The sequence below is a fragment of the Mesoplodon mirus genome (assembly GCF_964341445.2).
Source record: "Mesoplodon mirus genome assembly, chromosome: 3".
Classification (NCBI taxonomy): domain Eukaryota; kingdom Metazoa; phylum Chordata; class Mammalia; order Artiodactyla; family Ziphiidae; genus Mesoplodon; species Mesoplodon mirus.
In genome coordinates, this window is record NC_138978.1 from 103,378,091 (window position 1) to 103,397,678 (window position 19,588).

Below are 19,588 nucleotides of genomic sequence, written 5' to 3' on the forward strand. Positions count from 1 at the left end.
TAAAAGAAAGCAGAAATTATTTAAAATATGAGCAGTAGGGATTTCTCTGGCGGTCCAGCGTTTAAGACTCCGAGCTTCCACTGCAGGGGGTGTGGGTTCAATCCCTGGTTGGGGAACTAAGATCCCGTATGCCGTGAGGTGCGGCCAAAAAAAAAAGGGTAGAGGGGTAAAGGATAAACTCTATATCCAATCCAAATTACATTAAAACCCAAATATAAAATATCAACAGAAGGGGCATTTTCCTAAAAGGAAGTAAATACTCACTATTGGGAGAAATCTACGTCGTAAGATATTTTCTTTGATACGGCTAAAAAAATAAAAATTTCATGTCTAAAATTTTAGGCTTATATAGTTGTAAATATGTAATTCAACTTTATAGGTAGTCAACTAGGGGAAATAAATTAGCACAATCATTTGAATTGGTTTATATACCAGGTGGAGTTTTTAAATTGCTTTTGATTCCAATGGGAAGCTCTGGGCTCATTTCTTTCATCATAGTGAAGTGTCAGGATTAGATTGCTTGTACATTCTCCTCCTCCCCAATCCATCCCCAAAAGAGAGTTGAAGCATATGCCAGAGTGGAGCTTTTTGCTTCCACAATGTTTGGACTCTCCTATTCTCTCTTCACCCTTTCCAAGTCTAAAGAGCAGTATCTCTCAATGGCAATTCATTGGCAACTTAATATTACTTTTCTTTGCATCATTTCACTTCTCCCAAAACCAGTCTGGATTTTGGAACTGAGAGTTCTTTTCCCTCCCCAAAGCTCACCATATTCAACTGATATTGTAAGTTCAGAAAGCTTTAGTGCAATAGTAGACTGTTCTGTAAACTAACCCCTTGAAAATAAAGGGGAACGCTGCTGTTTCCCCCAGCCTGTTACAAAAGAAGGATAATAGTACTGTTTTTGTAGGGGGGTTTTTTGTTTTTGTTTTGTTTATTATTTAACTGAGTTTGTTGTTCTTGTTGTTAATCTTAATGTTGGTAGCAAATTGCCTTGAGCAAGTCACTTAACTCCCACCCCTGTTCTGTTTTGTCATCTGTGAAGGGTAGATCCAGCAGTCAGAGGATTCCAGAATGTTTTGAAAATACAAATCCTCTATAAGAAAGTCTTAGCCACAGCCACTAATGTTGAAGCAGGTGCTTAAACTAGAAAGTCATGGAAATCTAGGCATTCAGGACCTTGGTTTTCACCATGCTAGCAAGTGTGGATTTCAAACTGCTAATCAGCTTTAAGTAAAAAGTCCTAATTGAGTGCTCTCGGGTGGTTTTACTTGCTCTTTGTATGCCAAGATTTAAACAAAAATGGTTTGAAAAACATTTAGATCAGTGATATTCTAGCAGTGTTACTGGTAAAATTTGCTGAATAACTTTTCCTATACAAGAGTTGATTTTGGCTTTTGGTTTACCATATAGCCAAAAGCAAGAGAACTTTATCCTTGCTCATCTGTCCACTTTACTCATTAGAATATGGCTAATCAGAAAGTCATAGACAGGAATAAAGACACGGACCTACTAGAGAATGGACTTGAGGATATGGGGAGGGGGAAGGGTAAGCTGTGACAAAGTGAGAGAGTGGCATGGACATATATACACTACCAAACGTAAAATAGATAGCTAGTGGGAAGCAGCCGCATAGCACAGGGAGATCAGCTCGGTGCTTTGTGATCACCTAGAGGGGTGGGAGGGAGGGAGACGCAAGAGGGAAGAGATACGGGAACATATATATATATATATATATAACTGATTCACTTTGTTATAAAGCAGAAACTAGCACACCATTGTAAAGCAATTATACTCAAATAAAGGTGTAAAAAAAAAAAAAGTCATAGGTCAGGAAAACCCCAACTTTTGTCTTCAGGTCTGGGAGGCAGCGAGAATAGGGGGATTGTACTGTATTCATTCTGGAACAACAGGTAGCTCTTATTTTTCAATAGCTCCAAAGAAGTTTCAGCCTACAGTTTCTCTCAACCAGCTTGTTTCTTTTTTTCTTTTTTCTTTTTTTTTTTTTTGCTGTACGCGGGCCTCTCCCGTTGCGGAGCACAGTCTCCGGACGCGCAGACTCAGCGGCCATGGCTCCCGGGCCCAGCCACTCCATGGCATGTGGGATCTTCCTGGACCGGGGCACGAACCCGTGTCCCCTGCATTGGCAGGTGGATTCTCAACCACTGCGCCACCAGGGAAGCCCCTACAATTTCTTTCAACCAGTTTGTTTCTTATAGGCTATCTAAGGTCATTATTTTATACTGAGACTTATCTAAAATTGAACATAAACACCTCAAGTTAGAATGTCAAGAAGGATGGCAAATACTGCCTCTCTAGAATGAAAAATACAATTATGTTTTATTTATTTATTTTTGGCTGTGTTGGGTCTTCGTTGCTGCGTGCGGGCTTTCTCTAGTTGTGGCAAATGGGAGCTACTCTTTGTTGTGGTGCGCGTGCTTCTCATTGTGGTGGCTTCTCGTTGCTGAGCACGGGCTCTAGGTACACGGGCTTTAGTAGTTGTGGTGCACAGGCTTAGTTGCTCCATGGCACGTGGGATCTTCCCGGAGCAGGGCTCGAACCCATGTCCTCTGCACTGGCAGGCGGATTCTTAACCACTGCACCACCAGGGAAGTCCCTACAGTCATGTTTTTGATGTGACTGATTATCTTTGATAGATTCTTGTCCATGTATTAGAAGCTTAATATTTTGTGTTTTGTTTTTAAGAGCTATGGAAACTAAAGCTTGCTGCAGGTGATCTTTAAAGTGGTTTCACCTCGTCCTTTGAACTTGAAAATATCCAGTCTAACTACAGAATGGATTCTGAAGAGTCCCCTTGACCCACTCATCTTTGGAAGCAATACATGTTACTACATAGTATTTAACATTAGGTCTTTAAAGTCAGATAATGTTATTTAATATTGAGTTTTGGTGGTTTTTTCCTCCCTTGAGCCTGTACTTGATGGGAAGCAGTGGATGGGGACTAAAAAAAAAAGTCTCATTAATCTTTGTTGAGTATTAGTCTAGGGTTCTGAATGCTGACCCTCGTGGACTCAGCTGCTACTTATTGGGAGCTACTTGTATTTCTTCTGCCATATCACAGGTGGGATTCACTCACTCAAGTGAATATGTAAAGAGGGTTTAAATTTCTAAGATGTAATTGGCTTTCAAGTTTATTTAAGCTAGACATCCAGATCAAGGAAGGAAGAATTGTTCTTATAACATCTCCAATCTTGTTCCAACTTGATAGGCTAAGAAATTACACAGATGGCATTTACTCAGTCTATGTGGCCACCTTCCAAAATGCCAGACTCCATCTTCCTTCTAGAGATATCCACTGATTACTTGCTTTCAGTGTTAACTTTTCTTCTCATAGCAATTTGTTTGAAGAATACAGATTTGCCTAATTTGTAAGCAGTTGACAAGTTTTCATCTTAAAGAATATCCCAGCATACTTTGCAGTAAGGTTTGCAAGTTTAACATCTTGTGAGCTTCACTTAAAATCAGTATTGGCTTTAAAGAGGACTGCAAATTAAGGCTAATGACTTTTTATTACAAACATGTAAGGTTTATATATATGTGTAACCAGGCTTGGTCTTTCCTGACATTCAAGAAATGTTGATTCTTGTACTCTCTGAACCAATACAAAGTGATTTCCAAGTGAAAAAAAAAAAAAAAAGGTGCAGAATATTTTAGCATGCTACCTTTTGAGTAAGAAAGAGAGGGAAAATAAGAATATAAATACATATTTGCTTTTCCTACCTCAAAAAATGAACATAAGAAGGCTAAACCAGAAACTAATGAAAATTGGGGAGAGTGGAACAGAGTTGGGGGGATAGGAATGGAAATGACTTCTCTGAGTATACCTTTAAAAATTTTTGAGATGTGTTTTTATATGTCAAAAAATAAAACTAAGAGAAGAAAAAGGAAATCTTAAAATTGCATATAAACAGAAACAAATAAACCTAACTACATATCAGGAAGATTACACAATCACCCAGAAAAAAGTACTTTGACTATGCATACTCTTTGTGAAATATATTCTAAGGAAAAAAACTTCAATGAAATATTGACACTTCACTGCATAGATTATTGTTAATAATAATATTAGTCTTGTAATTTTGAAATTATTTTATGTGTAGTATAGACTAAAGCAAATAAGTAAATATTGTATTGCTATTAGAGACCAAGATTGTCAGCATAAAAAAAGATACAAATAGGAAAATTAAAAGTTTAAAAAATGGTAATGTTACATTTGAAATAGAAGTATCAATATGAACTCCTGAGTAAAACAAAAAAGATTAATTTCTCTCTCTACTGAAAGAGCTTAGAAGCACTGACACCTCTCATAGCAATAGGCAGACATTATATCCAGATTTTAGTTTCTAAATACCTTTCCCCGCTGAAAGAAATCAGGGCTCCCTGGAGAAATGACTGATTCTAGGTCTGAAGCAGAGAAAGAACAAGATGAGCCTGGTATATCTTCTTATGTCGGAAAGAAAGGAATCATTTAAATGGGATCATGTCAAAAGAACAGAAGAGTCAGCTTAAAGGAGGCTCCCACTGGCCCAGTTTGGGACAATTGGAGCATTCAGTGCACTCATATAATTGAGTGTAACATACTGAATAAATAAAATATGAATGCCATGTAAAAAAAAAGTGAAAGAGAAAGAAGAAAAGCTTTTCTTTACATGCCAGCCTAATATATGTGGAAAGAATGATAGGAATCATGATTCTATAAACCCCCCTCCTCCCCAATATAATTGGCTCAGGCAAGGATTATGAACAGATGGTAAAGTCACTAGGGAACAGGACATTCACAGGCTGACAAGGATCACCCCATAAATTAACCTTTACTTGCAAAGGAGAAAATATTCCTTTCAAAGACTGATGTTCGTCACTTTAACCAAGGGTTTCAGGTTAGTGTCCCCAGTAGTGGAACAACCTGACTTTATGTGCCTCCTGATATGCTGCGAAGTAAAGTATACAACACCAACTATGAAATATTCTTGCCAAATTTTAACCTCTTTCTAATCAAACCCCAAAACTGACCATCCAGTTCACAGGAAGGAAACAGTCTGAAAAATTCAAAATATGGGAGATTCTATAAGGCAACTGGCTTGGACTCTGGGAGGAAAAGTCAGTATCACAGAGCGGGGTGGGGCGGGGACAGGGGCAGGTGGGAAGCAGGAGAACTCTTCTAGATTAGCAGAGACTAAAAGAACCTAACAACCAAATGCATTTAGTGAACCTTGATTCCATCCTGGGTTGGAAGAGTCGGGTTTACAACTATGAAGGATATACTTGAGAAAAATTAAGTAAATTTGAATACAGACTGGATATTTGATGATATAGAACTGTTGTTAATGTTCTTAAGTATTATAATGTTATAGTGGTTCTGCAGAAGAATATCTTTGTTAGAAGATGCATTCTGAAGAATTTATTATGAATTTTTATATTTGGAAATTTTTTTTTGCAGGACTGTTTGAAAGTATGCATGTGTATATATGTATATATAGAGAGAAAGAAACCTAATATGGAAAATGGAAAGTTTCAATCTAGGTGGAGGGTATACAAATGTTCATTATATTATGTTAATTTTTTTATGTTGAAAATGATCATAATAAAGTTGGAAAAATAAATAGAAAGTGCAACTGGTTCTGGGGGGTGCGGTGGGGGGAACTTTGGTGTATCAGTAAAGTCATGGGTATGTTCTAAGAACCTAGGTTTCTTCAGTCACCTGTACAAAAAACAGCAACGAAAAAAAAAACAACCCTAGAGTTAGTGATAATTCAGTGTCAGGAGAAAAAGAAGAATGACTGGAATGTTTTCATATAATATTGGTAGACGGATTGAGGATGAGGAAAGTTGGGACTGGCCAGGCAATTAGACAGGTAGATAGCTAAATAGGCATTGAAACATAGTCCGGTTGTGTGTTATGTTCTGCTGTAATTAGTGGTTTTCAAAAGATTAGGAAGCCTTTCCTCCTACTTGTTGCCTTTTTTTTTTTTTTACATCTTTATTGGAGTATAATTGCTTTACAGTGGTGTGTTAGTTTCTGCTTTATAACAAAGTGAATCAGTTACACATATACATATGTTCCCATATCTCTTCCCTCTTGCGTGTCCCTCCCTCCCACCCTCCCTATCCCACCCCTCTAGGTGGTCACAAACCACCGAGCTGATCTCCCTGTGCTATGCGGCTGCTTCCCACGAGCTATCTATTTTACGTTTGGTAGTGTATATATGTCCATGCCACTCTGGGGAGGGGGAAGGGTAAGCTGTTGCCATTTTTTAAACCTCTTAGTTTTACCTCTAGTTGGCAGTTGGAGGCCTAGATCACTCATTTTCACTAGAGCACTTTAGGAGATAATAGAAAGCCAATGAAGTGTGCTCTCTGATACGAAGAGAGGGGGAGTAGCTGATAAGAGTAAAACCACTCTTTGGCAGAGTTTTTCAAGCTTTATGTTCCTTCCTCACCATTTAAGTGACTCAGCAGTGTGGGCCCTGGTTTTGCCGCACACCTTGCTCCCACCAACATTGAAGAAAGATCAAGTTGAGTCCCATTTTGAAAGGAGTGTTTCTTCTGACAGTGGAATTGGATTCTAGCAGTGTGTGTGTGTGTGTTATATCCTGTTACTGTTGAGACACAGCCCGGTGGAGTGGGGGAGGGAGATGTGTGCTGTGATTAGATTGCCTACCCCCTCCCTCTAGAAACTCAGGCCCCATCTGGGGAAACTGAGAACTTAAGAAACTTGAGACAGGGAAGGAGGACAGTGAGCAGCCAAAACCTGCCGAGTCTCAGAAGACTGGTTTCTGCACCAGGGAATGGAAGAAGTGACTGGAAGTGGCTCTGGATTCGACTCTGTGGCCTGAGATTGATTCCCTTGAGATAAGCTGTTTTCTGTTGGTGTACCTGCGGGCCACGAGTTGAGAAAGGGCTGCCTTTCATTTGGGAAATGTCTTTTGCCTAATTGAAAGTCTGAAATAGTTCTTGTACCAAGAAGTTGGTGATTATTAATAACTGTTTCTTTGGATTCATCTGAAATGGGAATCAGACTGATCAGTGGTAAGTATCAAGAAAAGGTCTTGGACTTCTTTTATGCTGACAGCCATACTCTTCATTTCCTCTGAAAAAAGAGCAGGTGAGAGTAGAATCTGTGGAAGAAAGAATAAATTAGCCAGAAGATGTGTGAAAAGGGGATTAGAAAAGATGTGGTAGGAGTCCTGGAAGGAGCCCATAGGTCTTTCCATAGATCTTCCATAGATCTTTCCTGAAATAGCACTGAGTACTTAGTTGGTGCCTACTAGATGTATTGACTAAAGGAATGTAATACTCTGAATATTATCCTGATCACCCTCCACTGGCCATAGTGTCATAGCAGAATTCTTGTGGCTGTTAATTCTCTGATTTTAGGACCTAGAAGGCAAAATTGGGTGAGACCTGGGAAGGAAGTGTAATTAAGCTACTTAATCTGAGTAGATAGACCGTATGTTTGTGGAAGTAAACTTCTCAGCTTCTGATGGTAAAAAATATCAATTAAGATCAACTAAGCAAGTAGTATACGACTGTTTTTCTTCTCTGGAGTCTTACAGCTGTTATCTATTGCCTATGATTCCTTCTTCTTGCTAAGTTCTGTGGAGCAATTCTTTTAGCTCAGTCTGTCACTAGACTTAACACTAGGTGGTAGATGTACCATACGCCAAATTGTTTCTTCAGTAGAGCTTTTCTTACCATTCTCAGTATCACATAGAAGAGTCAACCATTGTATCCACCAAGCTATTTTAAAAGGTGCTCTAAAATAGCACATAAAATTGGCCTGACATTTAATTGAGTCGCTAAGGCACAGCAAGTACACTTCTGTATTTGGATGTGCTATTTGCAGAATGGGTCAATCTGATATTCTAACCTTTCTCATATATGATTGATATTAGTTCAAGAATAGAACACTGATGGGAATTCCCTGGCGGTCCAGTGGTTAGGACTCCGTGCTTTCACTGCCGTGGGCCTGGGTTCAGTCCCTGGTCGAGGAACTAAGATCCTGCAAGCCATGCGGCCCGGCCAAAAAAATAGAACACTAATGTGTTTGTTGTGGGTAAGGCTGTTTATATGGGGTGGTGAGTATTGAAACACAGAATAGTTCTTTTTTTTTTGGTACGCAGGCCTCTCACTGTTGTGGCCTCTCCCGTTGCGGAGCACAGGCTCCGGACGCGCAGGCTCAGCGGCCATGGCTCACGGACCTAGCCGCTCCGCGGCATGTGGCGTCTTCCTGGACCGGGGCACGAACCCGTGTCCCCTGCATCGGCAGGCGGACTCCCAACCACTGCGCCACCAGGGAAGCCCTAGAATAGTTCTTTAACATAGGACTTCTTGATTTTCAGACCTTTTTGGACTTCAACTATCTGCTTTTCTCTCCTCCTCATCCCCATCCTACATCATATTAGACCTGGCATTCCTTACAGGTCTAGATTTGAAGAAACATGAAATCATACCAATTAAGGCAATAATGATTGGAAGAAATCATGATAAATAGGAAGTAATGTAAACAGAACGACTTTGTAGTCATTTTTTGTATTTTGTTTTCAACTAAATGACCATGTTTCGCTTAAATGCAGTGAGTCCAACCCAATTAGAAGGCTATTTTGAGATCTAGCTTCACTAGAGAGAAAACTTGTGATATCTGTAAATTGCTTTTGGCAACGCTGTCTATTTACAATGTGAAGGTGAACAACACTCCAGGAGGTGTTGCACCAAGGAGAAGACAGAGCTACTAGCTATGAAGACGGCCAGTGGAGCTAGCAGGCCTGATGGAAACTAGCAGAGAGGCTGCATTTCACAGCAGCAGTTACTGATATGGGTTCTCTTCTGCAAGTAGCTTGGGGTGGGAGAGAAGACAAGGTTATCATGTATCTTTGTGTAGCTGAATCATTTTATTTATAAGCATTGAGATTATCAAAATGCTGCAAGAATAGACAGCGACCCATTTATGTCATGGCCTGGGTTAACTCTCTGCCCACTTCAAATATGGACCATATTCATTATCTGAGAGATGAGGTGCTGCAGTGATTAGTAAGCTGCTTGCAACAGTCTTGCAACAGTCTCATATTTTTAGATGGGAAAGATTTTGCTAAGCTTTAGGCTACTGAAGCCTAATCCCATTCTACAAGGTGGGATTATGACTATTAGTTCTTAGGTTGCTAAAGAAATACATATCTGTCTTGACACAGCAGGCTGTCTATATATTTTATTTAAAAAAACTGCAAATGTTACTGCATTCCCCTCCCCCACCCTTCCTACCCCCAGGTAGGTGGTGTCTGGGAATATACCCAGAACCTTTGGGGAAAAAAATAAAGATGAACAGGGAGAGAATCGTAACAGTCATTAGAGGAGAGCAACTTCCAAATAGGCTGCCTAGGCCAGGAGCAAGGAAGCTGATGGAGGAAGAGCTGCCTCTGGAGAGTGTTAAATGGTGTTGATGGTCTTTGGACTATCTTTTCTGCCACCAAAATAACTGCATATTGGGTTGAAAGTCATTACCTTGGTCCTGGATTAATCCCTTCAGTAAGTCTAGCTTTGCTGACTGCAGAAGTCATGTGAACATACAGTGGGAAATCCTATCTAGTAGGGCAGATGCTGACTTGTGGCCACTTCAGTAAATGGTTTTGGTTTGGGTTGGGTTGGGTTTGAAAGGCAGTTGTGTTTTTGACATTTAAGCTAATTAAAGTTTTAGCACCTAAACTAAAAAAGCTGCTTCTTCAGGTGTACGAAGGTACTTGTTAATCAAGTTCAGGTGTAGTGTTTGTGGTTTAGCTTGACTCTTTATTATTTACTTATTTATTTTTGAAATTCGATTGGTTTTATCTTATAGAAGAAAGAAATTTGAAAGGTTCACTCATTCTACAAATAATTATTGAACGCTTCCTATGTGCAAGATCCTGGTCTAGATGCCAGAATATGTAGCTCTCCTTCCCTTCCGTGCCTTTAGGATCTATCCTTAGACTTAAAAATACAGTCTGTGGACTCTGCCTCCTCTCTACTTCACAAAGTAACCTAAAGAAAAACTGCCCAGTTGGATGTTAAGCCAAGGTAGGTTTAAAATGAAAGTACACTGAAGTTTTTCTTTCAGGCCTGCTGCCCAGTAGTATTATCTATGACGTCAGCATTCTCTGCTTTGATTCTTGGTGTAAAAACACAAGTCTGTGTTCCCTTGATTACTGCTTCATTACCTGTAGAATCCTACTAATTCAGTAATCGCCTTGCTCATATTAGCTGCCTGTGCCTAGGCTGCACAGTTATGCCTGATTGTTACACTGCCACCAGATGCTACCCTAGCTGGAGGGTACATATGACAGAGGAGGGGAATGTTTAGCAGCTGTAGCTAATGGGCGTTTTACTATTCCTGGCTTCAAAATGCCTATAACCAGGTTGCTAGCATTATGGAGAGAAGATTTTAATCTGTAATAGGTTACATTTCCAGATATTATTTGCTGAAAACTTAGCTTAATGAATTCTCCATGGGAACCTTTTCAGATTTAATCAGCTTGTGAGGAGAAGCTTGATTCAGATTCTCAAACCATTCTGTTTTTCAGAGGAGGTCGAGGTTTATTTTATATTTCAAAGAAAGGGTTTATCAGAGTTTAAACAGGAGTTTAGGAGGAAGGTTTAAACCAGTTAATAGAAGTGTTTTCCTACACTTCAGAAGCATTAATTTAACTATAAATAATGTTAATTGTAAGCTATTTGCTATTTATTAAAGCCAGTCTTCCAAGTATCCTTCAAAAGTTATCTGTTTCTGCCTTATTTAAGAAAGTTTTTTTTTTTTAACATTTTAATTGGAGTATAATTGCTCTACAGTGTTGTGTTTCTGCTGTATAACAGAGTGGATCAGCTATGTGCATATGTATATCTCCATATCCCCTCCCTCTTGCGTCTCCCTTCCACCCTCCTTATCCCACCCCTCTAGGTGGTCGCAAAGCACCGAGCTGATCTCCTTGTGCCATGCAGCTGCTTCCCACTAGCTGTTTTACATTTGGTAGTGTATATATGTCAACACTACTCTCTCACTTCGTCCTAGCTTGCCCTTCCCCCTCTCCGTGTCCTCAAGTCCATTCTCTACGTCTGTGTCTTTATTCCTGTACTGCCCCTAGGTTCATCAGAACCATTTTTTTTTTAGATTCCATAAATATGTGTTAGCATATGGTATTTGTTTTTCTCTTTCTGACTTTCTTCACTCTGTATGACAGACTCTAGGTCCATCCACCTCACTACAAATAACTCAATTTCGTTTCTTTTTAGGGCTGAGTAATATTCCACTGTGTATGTGTGCCGTATTTATCCATTCATCTGTCGATGGACACTTAGGTTGCTTCCATGTCGTGGCTATTGTAAATAAAGCTGCAATGAACATTGTGGTACATGACTCTTTTTGAATTATGGTTAAGAAAGTTTTTAATACAGAGTTTACCAAGTCATTATTTTCTCCTTCCTTCAAATTAGTCCTAATTTGGGCTTCCCTGGTGGCGCAGTGGTTGAGGGTCCGCCTGCCGATGCAGGGGACACAGGTTCATGCCCCGGTCCGGGAAGATCCCACATGCCGCGGAGCGGCTGGGCCCGTGAGCCATGGCCGCTGAGCCTGCGCATCCGGAGCCTGTGCTCCGCAACAGGAGAGGCCACAGCAGTGAGAGGCCCGCGTACCACACACACACAAAAAATTAGTCCTAAGTAGTTGGAATTTACTATGGTATGTGTGTTTTTAAATTTTTATTAGAATATTCTGGTATTTTACTGTGTATAGAAGGTTCTGGCAATATTCCATTGGCTTTGTGAAGGATAGGTACATGATTGGACTCTGACTATTAGCACCCCAATGCCCATCACCATTTAAGGCATCTCTTCATAATTCTTTCAAAAAACAAGACCATTGCTAACTTCAGGATAAGAATGTGCTACAAGAGAATATTCTGAAATAAAAAACAAGCAGAAGCCCTAAGAGATTATGCCTGCTTTTTGATAGAGTTGAGAGCAAGGGTAAAGAGTTTAATGTCTCAGGGTTATAAGAGAAAAGAAAACTTTATGGAACGTGGGAAGGAAGACCTGTGAAATTAGACAAATGCTAAACGAAGTTGGGTCTTAAGCTCTCTCTCCTCCCCCTCTCCCCACAAAATTCTGCTGAAACCATCAGGAAGAGATAGTAATCGGCATTTTGGGAGGAGTCAGAGAATAACCTCCTCCGCCCTCATTTCTGGTGGAAGAATTGCTGGCTTAGTAGGAGCCACCTGATAATACTAGCTTTTAGGGGAGACAATGTATGGCCTTTAAAAATGAAACATTTCATAGAATCCTTGGTGTAAGTTTCAACTTTTTGTCTTCCTCTTATAGCAAATCCAGTTTGCTGATGACATGCAGGAGTTCACCAAATTCCCCACCAAGACTGGTCGACGATCTTTGTCTCGCTCTATTTCTCAGTCCTCCACTGACAGCTACAGTTCAGGTAGGTGTGAACTTCCTGTTCTCTCTGATCTCTCCTCCCTATTCCAGAGTCTTGATCTAGTACTCTACCCAGTTCTCTTCACGTATCTAGGATCTGAAAATACCTCATGTCAGGACTGCCTGTCTTTGTGCTGAAAGCTGATAACTAGTGGCTGGGCAATGGGAATGTTCCCAGCCAGGGTTGTAGCTGGAGAAGCTTTTGTCATCTTGAGACTTTCCTCCCCAGTGGTCTCTGTGTGTGGTCTGTGGCCAGTGCCTGGTTGGTAGTACTGGGCCGGTTCCCATTCCCACGTTTATTCAGCCACATTGAGAAGGGAGAAAATCAATGGTATTTTGGCTGCCGGAACTGGCCTTGAAGAAGAGGTGTACTTTGGAAGCATAATTTCTGATTTCTTTGTTAAAGATACACCCTGCCACCTATTTTTATTTCTTGCCTTTAAGACTGCTTGAATTGTCAACAACAAAAATTAGTGGGCTTCCCTGGTGGCGCAGTGGTTGAGAGTCCGCCTGCTGATGCAGGGGATATGGGTTCGTGCCCCGGTCTGGGAAGATCCCACATGCCGCAGAGCGGCTGGGCCCATGAGCCATGGCCACTGAGCCTGCGCGTCCGGAGCCTGTGCTCCGCATCGGGAGAGGCCACGGCGGTAAGAGGTCCGCGTACCGCAATAAAAAATAAAAATGAAAAATAAAAAATTAGTGTTTAGCTCTTTTTATTTACTAGGTTACCCTTTATGTTGAAATATCTTCCCCTGTTAACCTCTGGAGTGGGAAAGAGTCCAACTAATGTGGCTCCAGCTGTTTCTTTTTAGTTCTCCTCTCCTATCTTAACCCTATATAAGCAGTCTTTTTTTCTGCTTTGAACTGTGCCCTTCTCAACTTTAGAGGCGGGTATTAGAAAATTAACATGGAAAAGGATATAGAATCTTAGTTTGAGTACTGGAGGAAACGGGGCATCTAATCCAACCCCCTCATTGTTCAACTGAGGGAAACAGTGTTAAAAGATTAAAAGGCTTGCTCAAGGTCATAGATTGCTATGAATGTCAGCAAAGGAATTTGTACCAAAAGCCATTTATTTTCTTTTGCCATAATCTTGTTTGCATTGTATTACTAACATTAGGACTGGGCTTGAGGTATAAGGACTGTTTAAAAAAAAAAGAAATGGATAGACAATTTTTAAAAGCTTATTCTCTGCCCTGTGACACTGATAACCCATTATGGACAAGATAGGCAGACAAGTACAAATGGTGGTTTACAGGGTTAAGTACGGAAATAAATGAATATGCAGTCTCACTATGAGCATGTGTGCAAGAAAAGGTTCCAAAATATAATGGCTATCATAAGTGAAAAGGTGTCTTGGAGTGAGACAGATACAAAAAGTGATAGGTGACAAGCAGGCTAATTATAGCTAAGAGAAAAAAATTTGCAAGATTGAGTTATAAGAGAAAAAGCTGGGATGAGTAATGGAAGCTTTAAGAAGTCTTTAAAGATCTTGATGGCCATGTTTTATGAGGACCTAGTAGAGCATTTTTAAAAGCTTAATGATAGAGTTAAATTGTCCTAGCGGATAGATAACCTTTAGTAGTATTTGTGTTAGCTGGACAGAGGAGGATGTGTACGTAGAAGTCAGCGAGAGACCTGGTACACTAGCAGAGACGGTGATCGGGAAAATATTCAATGAGAGAAAAAAAGTGATTTGAGAGGTAAGGAGTGATTGTTTTATATTCTCCTGTGTATCTATCTGAAAGGACATTTTTAGCTTTTTGTGAAGCTGCTTTTTAAAGTTGAGCATCTTGAGTGATCTCAGGGCTGGCAATAGAACCAGTGCTGCTCATCTTTTGTGTCATTTCTGTGTTCCTTAGTGCAACCTAGTGTAAAATCTCTTCATAAGATTTTATAAGATAAGGTTATCTTACTGTTTTTATTCTTTTACATTAATGGTTCTCAAAGTATGATCCTCTAAACAGCAATATCAGCAGCACTTGGGAATTTGTGAGAAATGCTAATTCTTGGGTCCCATCTGAGACCTACTGAATGGGAGTTTCTGGCAGTGGGGCCCTAGCCATCTGTGTTTCAACAAACCTTCCATGTGATTCTGACAGAAGCTTTAGATACTTAAGTTTGAGAACTAGTGATCTATAGAAATAACATTCCTTATATGCCCTAAATTATTCTTCCATTTTTGCCATGTCTGGTTCCAGTCCCAGTTGGGACCAAGTGTCCCTATTTTGAGGGATTCTCTTGAGCTGGTGCAGGTTTGGGATCAATAGCTCCTTATCACAGGTACTAATGGCAAAGTCACCGGTTGCGGGGGTGGGGGTGGTAAAAGGGCCACAATACTGAAAGATCTGCAACAGTTTCAGGGCCACAATACTGAAAGATCTGCAACAGTTTCATTCATACCATTTCTTAGACCCTGGAGGAGTAGAACGGAGAGAGACGTAAAAGGTGGCTCCAATTAAGAGTGTTCGCTTAACTTAAACGACAGTCCCTTGGTGACTGCACTCTGTGGAGTTGGGGCCATTGAGGTTTTTCTTTCCTCATTTCTTTCTTTCCTGGCTCTAGCTGCGTCCTATACAGATAGCTCTGATGATGAGGTTTCCCCCCGAGAAAAGCAGCAAACCAACTCCAAGGGCAGCAGCAATTTCTGTGTGAAGAACATCAAGCAGGCAGAATTTGGACGCCGGGAGATTGAGATTGCAGAGCAAGGTAAAGAAAGGGAGTGGGTAGGGGACCAGAAGCAGCCCACTTGCTAGTCATCAGGATGCACAAACAACTTAAGGCTTGAAAGCTAACTTGAAAGTCTCCTGGGAAACTCCAGTATCCTGGACTTTTATATAAACAAATCTATCTGTATGGAGCTTGAGCCTCAAGATTCTTGTTCTTGTTCTCCCTGCTGCTTCCTGTTCTCAGCGTGTGGTAATTACACAGAGTAGTTTCTCTTTTCCTCCCGCATGATACCATATTCAAAGATCTGCTTGCAGAGTCAGCAGGTCCTGGATCAGTACATGGTGGTTAGTTCTGCGGGATCCTACCATAGCTGCCAATCTCAGAGACCCAGATTTCCCAGAAGCAGCAAATGTGGGTGGGTTTTCAGCTAAGGATGTGGTGACTTAGGGTCTCTTTTGGTCTTTGATCCTGAGCACCCTCTGCTGGAGCAAGAGTAAAACTGACTGACAATCAGTTAAATCTTGGTTTCTCTACGCTGCCTCACTCCCAATAATGTCTCTTTACTCTTGTTGTTTTCACATTGGAGGCATGTTCTATACTGGGCAGGAGTACAGAACTCAAAACAAACTGATAGAATAGGATTAGACAGCGTAGAAAAACAGAAGCAAGTGGCTTCTGCTGATGTAAAGTCTTTCTTCCTGGTCTGATGATTATAGTATATAGGAATCCATTAGCCAATGCCATAACTACTTCCCTCTTCTCCCAGATGAATGATGACACTCACCTTCCATTTCGATCACTTTTGAGAATTTGACTACATATAAGCCCTCTACATATAAGGCTGAAACAGTAGAGGAAGAGAGAAATTCCAAGTGATTAGATGACAACTCACTGCTGTTGTTCTGCAGTTGAAGCTGCCAGGCATCAAATAAATATGCTTAGAGGGAATTCCCTGGCAATCCAGTGGTTAGGACTCCATGCTCTCCCTGCCAAGGTCCCGGGTTCAATCCCTGGTCGGGGAGCTAAAATCCCACAAGCCACATGGCACGGCCAAAAAAAAAAAAAAATGTGCTTAGGGTTTTTTCTTCCTTACCTCACCATATCTCAACAGATCCAGACCAGCCCTAGATGTCGCTGGGGCAGGAATTAATGATATTGCTAGTGCAGACCTAGCTCAAATACTCTGTTCTTTCACAGACATGTCTGCTCTGATTTCACTCAGGAAACGTGCTCAGGGGGAGAAGCCCTTGGCTGGTGCTAAAATAGTGGGCTGTACACATATCACAGCCCAGACAGCGGTGAGTTTGTTGGGAGAAAAGTGATGGTCTTCTGATGGGAGTGGGGGTGGGGAGGGACACTTTTTCTTTTTTTTTTTTTTACTTGCTTTTCCTTCCCTATCTAACTTCCAAGTGCTAACTATTAAGTGGAACCTCCCAGTTACACAATAATGGGGTTTTCTACTTTGATTGTATAGATATAACCTACTTTTAACCAACCTAACTTAGGGAGATCTCGATTTGCAAAAATATGATTGTTATAAATATGTTATTAAGACTTTTGGGACCATTTTTGGGGGGTAAAGTTAGAGTCCAGTGTACTAACTAGTGGATTACACACCCTTCTGTAACTTCCCAGTGTAGCACCTGTTGCTGCTGAGTTGCTGGGCATTGTTCTCTTAATTACCACTCAAGTCTGGCCCTCCTCCTTCTCACTCTGTCTTCCTGTACATCTATATAGGTGTTGATTGAGACACTCTGTGCCCTGGGGGCTCAGTGCCGCTGGTCTGCCTGCAACATCTACTCCACTCAAAATGAAGTGGCTGCAGCACTGGCTGAGGCTGGTAAGTTCAGCTTTTTTCACCGACTTTGCTGCAAAATAATTATCTAAACATAATTTTTACATATCAGAATTATCTTTACAATGTCATGTATGTCTAGGTGCTATAAAATGCGGAGGGTAATAAAAGTGTCAACAGGAAGGAAATGGATAATAAAGGTCCATATGCATAATGGAATATTGTATAGTCATTTAAAATGATCTTTGTAAAGAATCTAATATATGGGGAAATGCCCAATTCTAATGTTAAATGAATGAGAAAGAACTTTAAACTATGTGAGCTGTGTGAGTATGAGCTCAGCTGGTCTCCTTTCACAAAAGTCTCCTCACTTTGGAGAGAACACAAGTAAGAAGTACCACCTATTTGATAGTTCATTAGATAATTTGGTATTCGATATTGCATTGAAAATATATGAACTACTTACGAGTTCAATTAAACATAAAGTAATTTTTATTGTTAAAATGTTCAAAGGAAAATCACTCTGAAGTTTCTTTAAGGTTCTCCCATCTTCCTATGATCCTCAGAAAGCAACTGTATAGTACTTTTGTTTTTCTTGTTTACTCTTTTCTGATGTTTATTGCAGAAAATTTAAGAAGTTCCCCAAAAAACCTTAAAATCCTGCTACACAGAGATAATATTTGACATATTTTTCCATTTTTCTGTTCACTTTTTACAGAGATGAAATAAGTCTCGGTATATATACAATTTTATAACGTAAATATAACGTTTTCAGAAGTAGTTTCCATGTCACTGAAAACTTCGACAGCATCATTTATAATAGTCATATGGCCGTGTGATTTTACTTCACTGTTTTCCTAATGTTGAACATTTAGGTTGTTTCAAGATATTTGCTAATATAAATAAGCCTGTAGTGAACAGCTTTGTTTTGATTCCCACTTCATTTTATCTCCTTAGAAGAAAGCTCCACGTATAAAATTGACCAAAGAGAATAACATTTTAAGGTTCTAAAATACTTTCAAAAACAAAAATCCCTTATATTCTTAACTAATTTCTGAACTAAAGGTGCTCTTTTGACTTCTTGCCCTCCGTAGGTTGTTTCCTTTCCAGCGTAATTTCTTTAGCCTTTTTCTCTTCACCTGGATCTCAGAGAGTGATGTTGGTATAGGACACTCCCCCAAAGAGGAATGAGCTGATTTGTTTCCATCTCTACAGGAGTTGCAGTGTTTGCTTGGAAGGGCGAGTCAGAAGATGACTTCTGGTGGTGTATTGATCGCTGTGTGAACATGGATGGGTGGCAAGCCAACATGGTAATAATGCATATTCATCCTACACTTTTGACAATGGATTTCTTTCCTTTCTTCCCTCAAAGCATGGTTCCCTAAATATGTTTCGGATGTTTGGTCTTAATGCACTTACTTTGTTGCCAAAATGGTTAGCTTGATACCTATTCAGGATGGGTCTGAGTACTGAATGGAAAGGCGGGGGAAGGGTAAGACCAACTGAACACATGTGGCTCATACACAGCAGAATGAAATAGAAGAAAATGATATGGTACCTCTGGAGTAAAATTCTGGTTTCTTTCCTTCCTGCCCCAGCTCTCCTTTTACGTTCCAAGGGGCTTTATATCAGGGCTCTAGACTAAAAAATGAGTCTGTGGTTAGCCTACTACTCTTCACCATAGCCTAGAACAAACTTAGGAATCCTTTTAACCATTTTACACCAACAAATTTGACTGTGTTTCCACTGTCTAAACCTGCTCTAAGGAGCTCTGAGGAGTGCTCTCCAAAACATACAGGGCTCTCTTACTAGTGCAGAAAGTGGGTTCAAAGTTCCCCCCAGCTCTAGCAGCCTGAATGCCCATAGAAGTCTTCTGGCTGTTCTATAGATCCTGGATGATGGGGGAGACTTAACCCACTGGGTTTATAAGAAGTATCCAAACGTGTTTAAGAAGATCCGAGGCATTGTGGAAGAGAGCGTGACTGGTGTTCACAGGTAACAGATTCTGGAGTAGCTGCCCCTTGTGTCCTTGCCTCAGCAGATTCTTCTGGTCTTTTAGGCTTTAGGGCTATGTTTCAGGCTTGTAACTAAATGGGAGTATCTTCATTAGATAAAACTTTTGAGTATATTTACCTTTGAAAAAAATCAAGGAGACCCTAAAAGGAAGTTATTTCAGATTCTAGTTCAGAGATTTTTCTCTCCCATTTATTCCACTGTGATTCTCAGTCATTGCTGGGAGGTAGGGAGTGAATATATCTTGAAAAACTGTATTCAATTTTGGATTATAATTTTATATCTGAAATACGAAAAAAATCTATTGTAAAACTATATGTTATACACATTACAAAAAATAAAACTGGGCAAAATATTATTTGCTTATTGGAGTACCTAAAAAATATCTGAGAGAGTGTTTCTCATTTGGGGGCACCTTGCACATGCTTAAACACACACATACACACACACACACACACACACACACACGGAACCATATCAGGATCATTGATAATCTTTATCAGAAGTAGGCATGGATTTTTTTTAAAGATTAAGAAATGCTGGTCTAAGGAAATGTATCCCCTTTTATGAAAGAGAAGTAAATTTCTTCAATTGAAAGGTTTTTTTCCTTCCAAAAAAGGGGGGCGGGAGTTGGGGAAGAGAAAA

General features: G+C 40.2%; 1 protein-coding gene across 2 annotated transcripts in view; it reads left to right on the forward strand.

Annotated features, from left to right (window-relative positions):
- The window catches only part of AHCYL1 (adenosylhomocysteinase like 1), a gene marked incomplete at its 3' end in the record, with an annotated part of 41,541 nt that overhangs the window by 14,478 nt on the left and 7,475 nt on the right, over positions 1-19,588 (forward strand). For both annotated transcript variants that reach the window (XM_082616184.1, XM_082616185.1), the window contains exons 2-7: positions 12,358-12,469; positions 15,031-15,174; positions 16,333-16,433; positions 16,873-16,975; positions 18,146-18,240; positions 18,819-18,925. In XM_082616184.1, coding sequence (XP_082472310.1) covers positions 12,358-12,469; positions 15,031-15,174; positions 16,333-16,433; positions 16,873-16,975; positions 18,146-18,240; positions 18,819-18,925 — 662 coding nt within the window. The remainder of the gene's footprint in view (positions 1-12,357; positions 12,470-15,030; positions 15,175-16,332; positions 16,434-16,872; positions 16,976-18,145; positions 18,241-18,818; positions 18,926-19,588) is intronic.